The sequence below is a fragment of the Lontra canadensis genome, unplaced genomic scaffold, assembly GCF_010015895.1.
Source record: "Lontra canadensis isolate GAN:19392208 unplaced genomic scaffold, GSC_riverotter_1.0 scaffold16, whole genome shotgun sequence".
Classification (NCBI taxonomy): domain Eukaryota; kingdom Metazoa; phylum Chordata; class Mammalia; order Carnivora; family Mustelidae; genus Lontra; species Lontra canadensis.
Window position 1 is genome coordinate 3,333,713 of NW_022631010.1, and position 13,254 is coordinate 3,346,966.

Here is a 13,254-nt window from a genome sequence, read left to right on the forward strand (position 1 = left end):
CCAAATCAAACCAACCTACCCCAAATCAAGTCCACGTAAGATGTGGCCCACGGACTGCCGAACTTATAGCATCTAATGTACTATGAGTAGCAACTGAGGCCCAGAGATAGTAAGTGACTTGCCAGGGCACCCAAACTCACTTCTAAATTGTCTTAAGAATTCAGTTCCAACTTGTGCTTTGATTTTGTTTTTTAAGAACTGCTAGGAGCACTTCCTCTGAATACAAAACCTGGGGACTTCAGACACTGGGAAGCCTGTCAGTTTAATGCTCAGGCATAGGTGAGAAATCACGTTAGGAAGGTAGAGAAGGAAGCAATGAAGAGGACTGAGATGGAACTGAGAAGTCCTGGATGTCCCCCAATAGTTCCCTATTTGGGAAACACTAGTGTCAGCAAATGGTTCAGGGATCAAAGCAGATTGGGCGGTGGTAGGTGGCTATCACTTGTCTGTGGCCAGATGGCCCTGCTCATCCTGGGTCCTTCCCACCTTCCTGCCAGTGCCCAGAGATCAAAACTCGACCTTCTCCGACATTCTGCGACTTGTTTCTTTAATGCCAAGATCAAAGGGGAACTTTTGTCCAAGTTGTAAAAGAGAAACCAAGAGGCAACTTAATGTTGTCTCAGCCTCCTCTGTACTTCCTGAGAGGATGAAGGCCCTCCTTTAAAGGGACTGCTCAGAGAAAGACATCTGAACCACGGCCTGGTGTTGGCACCTTAGCTCCAAGGACACAGTGGTTCCTGTAGAATTCATGCCAGTAGGGCAACTGGAGAGATCAAAGAAGACAGCACAACCAACAAACAGCAGCCTGGAAAGACTACAGAAACTATGACCATGGAAAACAAACTTAAATTCGAGTGTTCAAAACTACAGAATTTTCAATCTGAAATTTTGAAACCATCAAGTCTAAACCTTCATTTCATATATGACATATGTGGCTACAGACCAAAAAGCCAAAGTGATTTGCCCCAGGCCACATGGTGATCAGTGTCAGTGCTGGGACTAAGCCTTATACTGCTGACTCCCAATCCATACGTGAGGCCCAGACAAGATGACAACTGCCCACACATGGGACTGGTGGCAGAGTGCAGGCCTCCTGCCTCCTGTTCCAGTCCTCTACCGCCCAGACCTCGCCATGAAAAAAAAGTTCCTAGGCTTCTGACTGGGGCTTTGGGGGGTGCCTAGCCCTGCCTCCATCTGCTCAAATGAGTCTTTTGGTCATTCAGTCCATTTCCCTAGCCCTGGACTGGATCAAACCCAAATAATCTCAGAACACTGTCAACTGACCTGGCAATTCTACTCCTAGGTATATGTCCAAGAGAACTGAAAATATGTGTTCCCAAAGAAACACATACGTGCACATAAATATTCACAGTAATATTCACAACCGCCAAAAAGTAGGGGAAAAAAAAAAGTCCCAATGTCCACCAACAGATGAAAGGCTAAACAAAATGTGGTGTATTTGCACAATGGAATATTATTCAGCCATAAAAAGGAATGAAGTACTGACTCATGCAACAACATGAACTTTGAGAACATTATGCGGTCTTAAAAAAAGAAATTTAAAAGGCCAGATACAAAACACTACATATTCTATGATTCCAGTTATATAAAATGTCCAGAATAGGCAAATCTTATATAGACAGAAAGGAAATCAGTAGTTGCCAGGGACTGAGGAGAGTGAGGAGTGGGAAGTGACTGCTAAAGGATTTCTTTTTGGGTGGTGAAATGTTCTAGAAGTAAATGGGGGTGAAGGTTGCACAACTTTGTGACTAAATGAAAAACCACTATACTGTCTACTTCAAAAAGGTAAATTTTGGGGTATATGAATTATACCCAACAAAGAAAGGAAAAAGATAAAACCCGGACAGTATGAACAAAAATAGATCTGACAGAAGCACACAGTTTTAGTCTCCAAATGGAGGTTTCTGGACTCCTGCGATGCCTACAAATTGTATTCAGAGGACACTTCCCATGTTCCACCAAAATAATATTCCCCAAAGCATATGCCATCTGTTCAGTATTTCCATGAAGAATGAGATACGTGGGGCGCCTGAGTGGCTCTGTGGGTTAAAGCCTCTGCCTTCGGCTCAGGTCATGATCCCAGGGTCCTGGGATGGAGCCCCACATCGGGCTCTCTGCTCAGCAGGGAGCCTGCTTCCTCCTCTCTCTCTGCCTGCCTCTGCCTACTCATGATCTCTATCCAATAAATAAATAAAATCTTTAAAAAAAAAAAGAATGAGATATGAGCCTGCTTCTCACCTAAGACCCAGGTGGATCAACTCAGTGTCCTGTAACTTTATAAAGTCACCTAAATCCACGGTAGGAGGAAAGCAGGAAAACTGCAGAGAACTTCTGTTGACACCAACTAAATCCCGCAGGAAAACTGGAGAGAACTTCTGCTGACACCAGCTAAATCCCCCACTACGTTGGGAGAAGTCCCACCCTGCAGGTTTAGGAAACACCCACTGTGCTAACACACCTGACAGGTGGCAGGCAGCCCAAGCCCCGAGGAAGAAGGGCTATTGACTAAGAAAAGCGAGGGAGGGAAAAACCCATAAACTATCTCTAGAAACTTGAAGCCATGACCCTAACTTTCTTCTTTTTTAAAGATTTTATTTATTGGAGAGACAGACAGAGAGCACGAGCCAGGGAAGTGGCAGCCAGAGGGTGACCAGTAGGCTTCCCTCTGAGTGGGATCATGACCTGAGCCGAAGGTAGCAAAGCTACCCAGGCGCCCCCTAACTTTAAAAACATAAAGGGCAATCCAAAAAGCCAGCTTGTTCCCACGGTCACCGAATCCACTACCATAGTTCCTCTCTGGCTGTATGAATTGCCACAGAAACTCATATACCCAAAGCAGATCCACCCCACCCCCCACCCCCACTGCTTGTGAAAGAGTTAATGTATACGAGGGTGTGGGGACGGTTCTGACTTCTGTGTAATAAAGTGCTTGACACAGGTCAAACTCATGTCTATCTGTGATCCCACTTTGCCTGTTACACAAATCCTTTGGTAATAAATTCACTACTGTAATGTACATATTACATCCTCAGTTTCTTAAAATCCATTACTATACCTACCACGAAAGCACAGGGCAATACTCGGGTTTCACAACATACACTGAATCACCGTGCTTTCCACTGAGCTTACAATAAAATCCCAACTCCTTGTCATGGTCTTCCACAGGCTGAAAGCAAGTCGGCTCCCCTAATGTAATGTTCTGGAGGTGTGGGAAGGGGAAGCACCCTAATGGAACAGTCTATTTCAAAAGGCAACCCAGAGACTTCGAACTGTAGATGATGATCCACTGCAATTAAAGGCGTGCTTTTAGTAACACAGCTGCTCTTGCCTCTCTCCAGTTTCATCCTGTATAATCCCACCCCTCACCGTGCTTCAGCCCCTCCAGCCTTCTGTGTTCCTCAAATACACCAAGCTCTTTCCCACACTGGTCCTTTTACACTTGCGATTTCCTTTGTGAGGAACACTCTTTGCTTTGCTGGTTCCTTCTCGTCAGTCAGGTCTCAACTCATGTCACCTCTGGAAAGACTTCTCTGACCATTTAATCCAAGGTAGTTCTGTCACGCCATTGCCCCCAGTCACTAGCACTTCGCCTTGCTGTCTTCACAGCATTCACCGCCAGCTGACGTTATCTCGTCCATCTACTTACTTGTTTACCACCTGTCTCCACAGACTAGAAAAGCTCTACAACGCTGGGCATCTTAACCCTCTACTTCGCAACTACACTCCTGTTCTTGGCACAGAGCAGGCACTTGTGTATTTGTTGATTAAATCAAATTGTGCCAGAAATATGTTTTGCTAACTTACTACCTCTTAAAAACCTCGGAACTGGGCAGGAATTACCCAGGGCAATGCTATATAATGCCACTTTATTGAACTTTTTCCCTATGGTAAGGCGGGGTGTGACTTTTCCTGCTTCATTCTTTTTTTTTTTTTTTTTTTTTTTAAAAGAAAGAGATCACAAGTAAGCAGAGAGGCAGGCAGAGAGAAGGGGGAAGCAGGTTTCCCGCTGAGCAGAGAGCCTGGTTCGGGGCTCGATCCAAGGATGCCAAGATCATGACCTATGCCAAAGGCTGAGGCCCAACCCACGGAGCCACCCAGGTGCCCCTTTCCTGCTTCATTCTTATACCATTCTTGTTCTGAATGTGGTCCAGAAAAAATTTGGTTTCAACATATCACTCATGGTTTAAACTGAAGTCTGAGACCATAGAAATCAGGCAAGGCTGGGAAATCTTTCACCCGACCTCAGGTTCTAAATGAAGAATCCCTCATTAAACAAAAAGGATGTTATCTGTTGGTTAACAGAAGAAGAGAAATTCATTGTCGCCAAGAACCTACCCTTCTTTGAAGAAAGCCAACACCAAAGAATTTAAATAAGAATGTGCCTTTGCTAAAGTCAATTGTCAGCCTCCCTTTTCCCTGTGTTTTCCTTTGTTTGCATTCATTCCTGGGATGAAATTATCTGCTGAGGAAGCAACATATAGGAAGATCTAGAAAATCACTCTGGACAAAGTGACTTCAATTCTGGTTCTGGTCTCTTGACAAGCAGAATGTGAGCTGAGCTTCTGCAAGAAAGGCCACTCCTTCATAGGTCTGCTTCCAGGGTTCTGTATAGGAGCCAGTAAATTCTGACCCACTTTCCAGACACAGCTCTTTCACCTGCATCCTTACCCACGCAGAGCCTCCATCCTAACAAGCTCCATTCTAATGAACCTTTTCCCTAAAGAGCTGTGTGGCCCTGCAGAGGCACCCAAGGGAGAGGCAGCCAGACAAGGTGATTTTCAAAACGTAGTTCACAGATCACCTGCATCATAATCACTGGAGGGCTTTTAAAAGTGCAGATTCCTGGTCATCACCTAAACCTACAGAATTAGAACTTTGGGAGTGAGGCTCAGGAAACTGCATTTTTAACAGGCTCCCCACACACACCCCGAGAGTCTTATGCACAGTGAAGTTTGAGAACCAATGGGATAAAAGCTCCCCAGGAGAGAGGCAGATTTAGAGAAGACTGCATAAATGTTTAGAAAGGGTCTGGAGATAGAAAATGGAGGAGAGGGGTGTAAGGGCATGTTCCAGGGTAGCGGCAGTCAAGGTCTGTGCGCGGTGGGAACAGTTGTTGAAGGTGGACATGAGAACAGGGCTCTGGAAAGGATCTGAGACGGGGCTTGGGCTGGGACGCTGGTCAGAGGTGAGTCGCATCCGCGGACTGGTCAGGATTGAAAGGCGGAAGGCAAAGAGCAAAGTCTGGACGTAAGGAGGAGGAGCGAAGGTGGGAATAATAGGGGGCTCTTCGGAGGGATCGGGGCTGGGAAGTGAGAATTAGAAAAAGGAGGTGACAAGAGGCGGAGACCAAAGCAGTAATAGGAACCGGCGGAGACAGTAACCGAGACCTTTCCTCAGACCCTGTGCCTCCCCCAAAACTCCGGGCCTTGACAAGCCTGAGTGTGGGGCCAGGGTCGGGGAGGGGGAGCTTGGGAGAGACAAGCCTAGTCAGGGACGTCCCTCAAGCCTGAGCTAGGGGTCCCGGAGGTGGCTCGGGCCAGGCATGGGGCGCTGGAAGGTCCTGGGATCCCCCGGAGGGACCCGCTCCAGCTCTGGCTCCCAGAGTCTCCTTCACTCACCATCGCTGCCGCCATCTTGGATCCACGTGTCGCCGTAATGACGTCAGCGGAAGTGGTGTTTCCCTGGTTACGAAGTTTAACTCCGTTGGGTGCTGTCTGGCTTCAAACTCTCCTGTAGTCGTGGTCAGTGGAGGGGCGAGAAGACTTCGCTCCTGATCGGCAGCCTGGTCTGGGCAGTGAGGTCGCTGATTAGGTGACGAGCGGATGGTGTAGCTGTGGGAGCCATATTAACTCCTGGCAGAAACTCCGCCTCTTCCTCCTCCCCGCCCCTTCCCCCCGTATTGTAGGTATGGAGGGTGTGCGTATGTGCGCCGGTTCTCTGGGCGTCATCTTTACTATTGGCAGAAGGACCCGTTGCCGGGGTTACCTGAGGCCTTGATTTGATGAGTGGGATTAGTACCAGTGCTCCAATAGCAGTCCAACTCCGGGAATAATTTGTAACTAAGTATATAATTATTTGCCTGACTACTTTATATCCTCTCTAATAGATTGTAATCCCTGTAAGGGTAGGATCCTGTCTTTTATTTAACCTTATTCTCATTGACGAAATGGGTAGGGGATTATAATAAGTTTATGATGAGGATTCAATGACATAATGTTACATAGTATGTGTTCAATAAATAATTGTCATTATACACATATGTATACTTCTTCGGATAGATGGCAAGAGCCCAATACAATACACTACTTTTTTTTTTTTTTTTAAAGATTTCATTTATTTATTTGACAGAGAGAGAGTACAAGTAGGCAGAGCAGCACGGAGAGGGAGAAGCAGGCTCTCCCCAGAACAGGAGATGTTCTGTGGGGCTCTATCCCAACACCCTGGGATCATGTGCTCCCCACGTTTTCCTTCTGATTTTAAAAGAAATTAATTTCAGGGGCGCCTGGGTGGCTCAGTGGGTTAAAGCCTCTGCCTTCGGCTCAGGTCATGATTCCAGGGTCCTGGGATCAAGCCCCGCATTGGGCTCTCTGCTCAGCAGGGAGTCTGCTTCCTCCTCTCTCTCTGCCTGCCTCTCTGCCTACTTGTGATCTCTCTCTGCCAAATAAGTTTTTTTAAATTTTTTAAAAAAGAAGGAAAACATGAATTTGGGGGTCAAAGGGAAAGTTTTCATAGGTCCTATTGGTATATTCATCTTTCTATCAATGCAGTTATCAACTATATATTTAACATTTAAATAAGTATTTCTATTTATCATATACATAGGCATTTAAATAAAATATTCATGTTTATATTTATAAATATAAAATATAATATATATTGTATGGAGGAAGGGTTCTATGAAGGCAAAAGTGCTTAAGGCTGGTGAAAGCCATAACAGAGTTCTGGTCAGTAGCTTGAAATTGGCAATGGTGGGAATATTTATACGCCCCCCCCCCTTAAATCAGCAAATGCTACAAATCAAGGCTTGAAATTTTGTTTTGCTAGCAAACATTTTCTGTAAAGGGCCAGATAGTCAAAATGTTTGGCTTTGTAGACTGTGCGATTGTGTCATAATTCTCAACCCTTTCTTGCAGTACGAAAGCCACTACAGACAACAAATAATGGGCGTCACTGTGTTCCAATAAAACATGGTCTGCCCTAGTTTGCCAGTCCCTGGTCTAGACTTCACATGCTAAAGAAAAAGGCAATTGCACAGATTAAGCCTTACATGTCCTGTATCTGTATCTGTTACATTGTAATCAGCACAAAAATGTGAGGGTATATTGGAAGCTCTTGCTTGAGTTACAAAGAAGTTGCTCATGTCATTGACTAATGAGTGAAGTTCCCATGCACATCTTCATTATTTCATTTTCATTTTATTCATGAATATAAATGAAACTATCAACCCACAGTCATGTCAGAGCTATACTTGGAGAAGGTATGTTGTCAAGCAACTTACCTCTGTGAGTAACTGAAGCATATCCTATGGGGAAACTCTGGGAAACAACCCAAAACACACACCTCACAGTTACCATATCAGGGGAGCAAGGGAGCAGGGATATTTATACACCAACTCCCAGAAGTCATTAGTTGAGGATTTATCCCAGAGTGGATGAATTCCTCAGCACTTTTGGCCTTCTGGGAACACTGGCAGCTGAGGCTTTCTGCAGCTTTAGGAAAAGAGCCCTCAGGCATACCATGATGCAGATAATGGCAGCTAAAAGTCTAGCCCACTTCAAGGGATACTGACAGTCATGCCACACCCTCTGAGGTGAAAGTCTTGGAGGCCCCTTCTAGTTGCTATGGTGGCTGTGCTTAAAATATTTTAAGAGATCTAAGCCCCATCCAGCTTTGCAATCCTTTGAGTTAATTCATGGTCCTCAGCGTCCAAATTGGTAGCCAGAGCTCCAGCCTTCACATGCACATTCTAGGCAGCAAGATAGAGGAAGAGATGAAAAATAAGGGGCAAAGAGTCCACATCAGTTGTCTTTTAAGAAAGAATACCAAAAGGTGCCTTAGCACACTTCCACTTACAACCCATTGATCAGAACTTAATCACCTGGCCACACTTAGCAGTAAGAGGGAGTAGGAAGTGCAGCCTTCGTTCTGGGCAGTCATGTGCCTCCTGATAAAAATGCTCTTTCTTGGGGCGCCTGGGTGGCTCAGTGGGTTAAAGCCTCTGCCTTTGGCTCGGGTCATGATTCCAGGGTCCTGGGATCAAGCCCCGCATTGGGCTCTCTGCTCAGGAGGGAGTCTGCTTCCTCCTCTCTCTCTGCCTGCCTCTCTGCCTACTTGTGATCTCTGTCTGTCAAATAAATAAATAAAATCTTTAAAAAAAATGCTCTTTCTCTGGAAGAAGGGGGAACATGGTTATGGTGACAACTAGCAGTCATTGCCGACTTCCAAAAGGGAAGAGATGCAAATGGAATGCAAATTGATATAGCATTATCCAGAATATATGGTGATGAGGACAGACACATGACAAAACTGAGGGCCCAGGTCAGGGAATAAGGAGGCAGTTTTATTTTAACTCACAAGAGAGAAATGAAACAATTACTTCCCCTGTGTTTAAACTCAAAGCCACATCTAGATACTAGATTAAAGCAAGTCGTTGTCGTCTTAGAATGGGACACCTTATCTATGCCTTCCTTTGATGCCTTCCAGAGGAGGAGTGCATGCAGCTTTCCCAAAGAATTGGTGGCACTCAAATTTATCTCCATGTTTTTGTTTGCTTTTTTATTGAACAGATTTTATTTTTCAGAGCAGTTTTAGGTTTACAGAAAAATGAGTAGAAAGCACAAAATTCCCATATACCCTCTCATCCAGCCCCCAGTTTCCTCTATTAATTTTTAAAAATATTTTATTTGTTTACTTGACAGGAAGAGAGAGAGAGAGAGAACACAAGCAGGGGAAGTGGGAGAGGGAGAAGCAGACTCCCCGCTGGGCAGGGAGCCCAATGCAGGGCTCAATCCCAGGACCCTGGGACGATGACCTGAGCCGAAGGCAGATGCTTAATGACTGAGCCACCCAGATGTCCTCATTTTCTTAACAGTGTCTTTCTCAGAGCAGAGTTTTTAATTTTAATGGAGTATCATTTAGCAATATTTTCTTCCATGGACTGTGCTTTGGTGTTGTATTGGTCCTCATGTTTTACTGCATCTTTGCTGTGACCAGAGGGATAAATCACAGTAGAGGCAGTGTAAACCAAAAGAGCAGGATGATGGGAACTGACCCCTGGTCTTGTCTTTGTAGCAACAGGTTCCCTCCTATGAATTACTGAAGAGCTATACCACAAATCGTGAGTGCAAATTTCCACCAAAGGAGCCTAAGCTCTGCTTTCAGATACCCAAAGATATATCCCAAATGAGAAAGCAGGAGAGAAATTCAGTAACCCACTAGGTAAACTGAAACACTGCTAGCTTCATTTTCCACTGCTTATTCCCAGTTCCTCTGTGCTACTCTGGGGTGCAGAACAAATTCACTATAGGGTTCCAGGGGACCCTGGCAGGTGCTGTGATGTAAATCCTTCAGGAGATGCAATAATATAGAAAGATGTCATTGGTTCCCCCATCTCACTGTCCACCTCTTCCCACCATTCCCCTTACAATGAAAGCTAATGCTTTCGATTGAAGCAACATGCAGGAAAGGCCCACTTCTTCCTTGTCTTCTCTGCGTCCTTCCCACATTTCCCTCCCCTCCACTGAGAGCTTCTCATGCAGGCTACCAAATACCTCTCAGCAACCACATCTCCAGGCCCTGGTATTCCTACAATGGTGGATACCATCTTAACAACCATGATGGCTGCTTGGCCATGGGTAATGCCCAGCCTGTGGACAGCCCAGCAGCCCTCGGGGAGACCCAGACTAACCAGCTTGTGTATCAGTGTGGGTCATCAGGAAAGTCAGGGCCCCAATTTGAAAAGTCATTCTTTTTTTAAAAAATTTTTATTTTTTTTAAAGATTGTTTTAAAAAGATTTTATTTATTTATTTGACACACAGAGAGAGATCACAAGTAAGCAGAGAGGCAGGCAGAGGGGTGGGGAGGGGGGAGCAGGCTCCCTGCTGAGCGGAGCGCCCAATGCTGGACTTGATCCCAGGATCGGGATCATGACCTGAGCCGAAGGCAGAGGCTTAACCCACTGAGCCACCCAGGCACCCAAAAAGTCATTCTTATCATCTTGTCAGACTCAGCTCTTTGGAGACAAAAACCCATCCAGCATCCCAGTGCCAGTGTGATAGGCAGAATAAAGCCCTTCCCCGACACCCAAGATGTCACTGTCCTATCCCTGGAACCTGTGAATATGGGGCTTCTCAGATGTGAATAAGGATCTTGAAATGGAAAAGTTAGTCTGGATTATCCAGGTGGGCCCAATGTACCAACAGGTGTCCCTACAAGAGGAAGAGGGAGGCAGGAGACAGAGTCAGAGAAGGAGCTGTCATGACAAGCGGTTTGAAGGGATGGGTATAAGAGAAGCAAGAGTCCAGGGACATGTCAGTCTCCAGAAGCTAGAAAACGCAAGGAAATGGATTCTCCCCTAGAGGCTCTGAAAGGCACACGGCCTTGCTAAATCCATTTCAGACATCTGCCTCTGGAACTGTAAGATAATGAATTTGTGTTTTTAAGCCACCAAGTTTGTGGTCATTTGTTACAGAAGCCATAGGAAACTAACACAGCCAGTGACTAACTGGCAGGGGGGGTGGGCCGTTAGAAACCTTGGAAGCCTTGGACCCCACTTCTCTTCATACTCCTGGTCTTTGGAAGGGTCCTTCCTCTTCTCTGATGTGTCATCTAGCAAAAAGGCAAATAGATGATAGTCACGAACTGGCAGGACAAGACAAGCCGATCTGTCAGTAAAGACTTTAGCCTTTGTGTCTTTTATTTAAATATTTATTCCATCATTTTTAAAGTTTCCCATCGCAACCACAGAGGTAACTGGAATCCAGCTGTCCCAGGCAATAGACATATCAACTTGGGGTCTCCTGAGGACGGCCGATTTGTAGACTGCTGGAGTCAAAAAGAGACTGTCCAGTTCAAACCACTTGACAGATGCAGAACTGTGGCTGGACTGAGATGGGGCGGGCCGGTGTCTGTGGGGAACGGTGAGCAGGACCAGGCAGGCTGCGCTAGAGCCGCCCCTTAGGCATCAGCTGGGTACCTGGCTCCGCCCGGATTCGCCGCATCACGGCTGCTGTTGGTACTGGCTCTCGGTGGCCGTGTAGAAGTCGTCCAGCACGCTCTGGATATATTCGAAGGTGGGCCGCTCCTCAGGGCGGTTCTTCCAGCAGCGTGTCATGATGCTGTAGAGCTCCTCAGGGCAGTGCTCTGGTCGAGGCATGCGGTACCCGCGCTCCAGCGCCCGGATCACCTCTGGGTTTGTCATCCCTGAGAAGGAGCCATGGAATTAAAAAGGGAGGGATTGGGACAGGGAAACCCGGGGTGACAGACACCGTGACCTCCCCCACAGCCATCACTTCCCACCTCCCTTAGGAGCTGAGCCCCTCCCACTGTGAAAGCCAGTCTCCCTAACAGCTAGGGTAGGGGCGTGGCACCCACTTTTGGCCAATGGGAGCTGAGGAGCATTGTTCAGGCAGACTACCAGGAAAGGTGTTCCTCCCTTGAAAGATACACCCTTCCTCTTTCGATGACATTGAGGAACAACATGATCCTTGGAGGACCGCACAGGGAAGACAATCACAGAGAAGCTAACCACAGTCCTGAGTGCTGTTGAGCACGTGAACTAGCCATTCACCAACGCCAGACTCCTCCTCATGGAGACTGATAACTTGCCTATAGTTTCCGCCACTCTTGGTTATTTTGTTCCTTACAGCCTAATGTGTCCTCTTGGATATAGGTTCCATAACCCATTGCCTGGCTCTTACTGGTGTATCCTCAAGACAAAACAGGTGGCCTGTCTCAGTGTCACTCTGTGAGTGGGACCATTTCCTTGTTCAATGAAGTTTATCTGAGATATCCTGAAAAACAATATTCTACACGCCTGTGATGCCCAATCTTATACTACGAGTCTAGAGCCCCAAACTCGTATATCCGAGTGCTTCCTCCAACATCTTTCCTTGGATGTTACACGTCACCTCGATTTTAACAGGACTAAACCAGAACTCTTGAATTTCTAGCCCCAGCCCATCACCTATCCAGCTGCACAATTAAAACCAAGAGGATCAACCATGATTCTTCTCTCTCTCTCCTTCCTCATCAGCAAGTCACATTTTTTCCTTCTTTTGAAACATAGCATCAACCCACCAACTTACCTCTGTTTCTACCACTTGCCCCCATCCCACTGCTGTGACTGCTACCTTCTCCTCAACCCCCAATCTACTCTCCATGCTGAACCGAAACATCACTTAAAGATGGAGATCAGATGATGCCACTTCCCTGCCCCAGACCCTCCAATGGCTTCCATACACTTAGACTAACATCCACACTCCACACTCTTTAACATGACCACGGGCCCTCCCTGATCTGGGCCCTGCCAACCCCATTGTTCACCATCTGCTCTCATTCCTTGTCTCCAGCTACCAGGCTTCTCTGTCTTTCTTTAAACACACCTCAGGGCCTAAGAGCTGGTGGTGTTTTCTAACTGGACTCTTTCCCCTAGTTCATCACTGAGCTGTCTTTCAACTCCGATAGGACCCACCATGACAGGAGCTGGGGAACACCACAGGCAGCCCATGTCACTCCCTCTCACTTGTCCTGCTTCATTTTCTGCTCAGCAGTCCTCTCCAGCTGGGAGTGTGTGTGTCTGATGTGTGTGTGTCCCTCCACTCTAGAACATGCTGGTCTCACCGTATCCTCAGTGCCTAATACACAGGAGGGATTTGATCAATACCAATGAATGAACCAACTGTCTACATCTCTTTATTTCTAATCTTCACAACCACTTCTGCAAGGTAGATATCATTACCTGTATTTTTTAAAGGTAAAGACATCAAGTTAGGAGAAGTGAAGTGAATTTCTCAAAGTGTAATTGTTGTTGGGGTGAGATTCAAATTCAGGATGGTTTATATACAAAGTCAGGGAATCTCTGTATCTGCCTTTCTCCTTCTCCCCAGTGTTCTGGCTACAGATAACCCAGGAGACATCCCAACCAGAAAGGAACAGAGAGTAACATTATTTATAGAGTCTCAGGCAATCTGCATGTTGGGTATATCTTTGTAACTACATGGTCTACTCAGCGT

General features: G+C 46.3%; 2 protein-coding genes across 7 annotated transcripts in view; both read right to left on the minus strand.

Moving 5' to 3' along the window:
• TM9SF4 (transmembrane 9 superfamily member 4) overlaps positions 1 to 5,848 on the minus strand; it is a 49,365-nt gene extending 43,517 nt beyond the window's left edge. The window contains exon 1 of one of the 2 annotated variants that reach the window (XM_032858913.1): positions 5,640 to 5,848. In XM_032858913.1, coding sequence (XP_032714804.1) covers positions 5,640 to 5,654 — 15 coding nt within the window. In that variant the 5' untranslated portion in view covers positions 5,655 to 5,848. Of the gene's footprint in view, positions 1 to 4,677; positions 4,701 to 5,639 lie in introns of those variants that run through there. The other variant, XM_032858914.1, reaches the window with a different exon arrangement.
• A 5,082-nt stretch (positions 5,849 to 10,930) lies between these two features.
• HCK (HCK proto-oncogene, Src family tyrosine kinase) overlaps positions 10,931 to 13,254 on the minus strand; it is a 38,796-nt gene continuing 36,472 nt past the window's right edge. For all 5 annotated transcript variants that reach the window (XM_032858923.1, XM_032858922.1, XM_032858921.1 and 2 more), the window contains one exon: positions 10,931 to 11,443. In XM_032858923.1, coding sequence (XP_032714814.1) covers positions 11,241 to 11,443 — 203 coding nt within the window. In that variant the 3' untranslated portion in view covers positions 10,931 to 11,240. The remainder of the gene's footprint in view (positions 11,444 to 13,254) is intronic.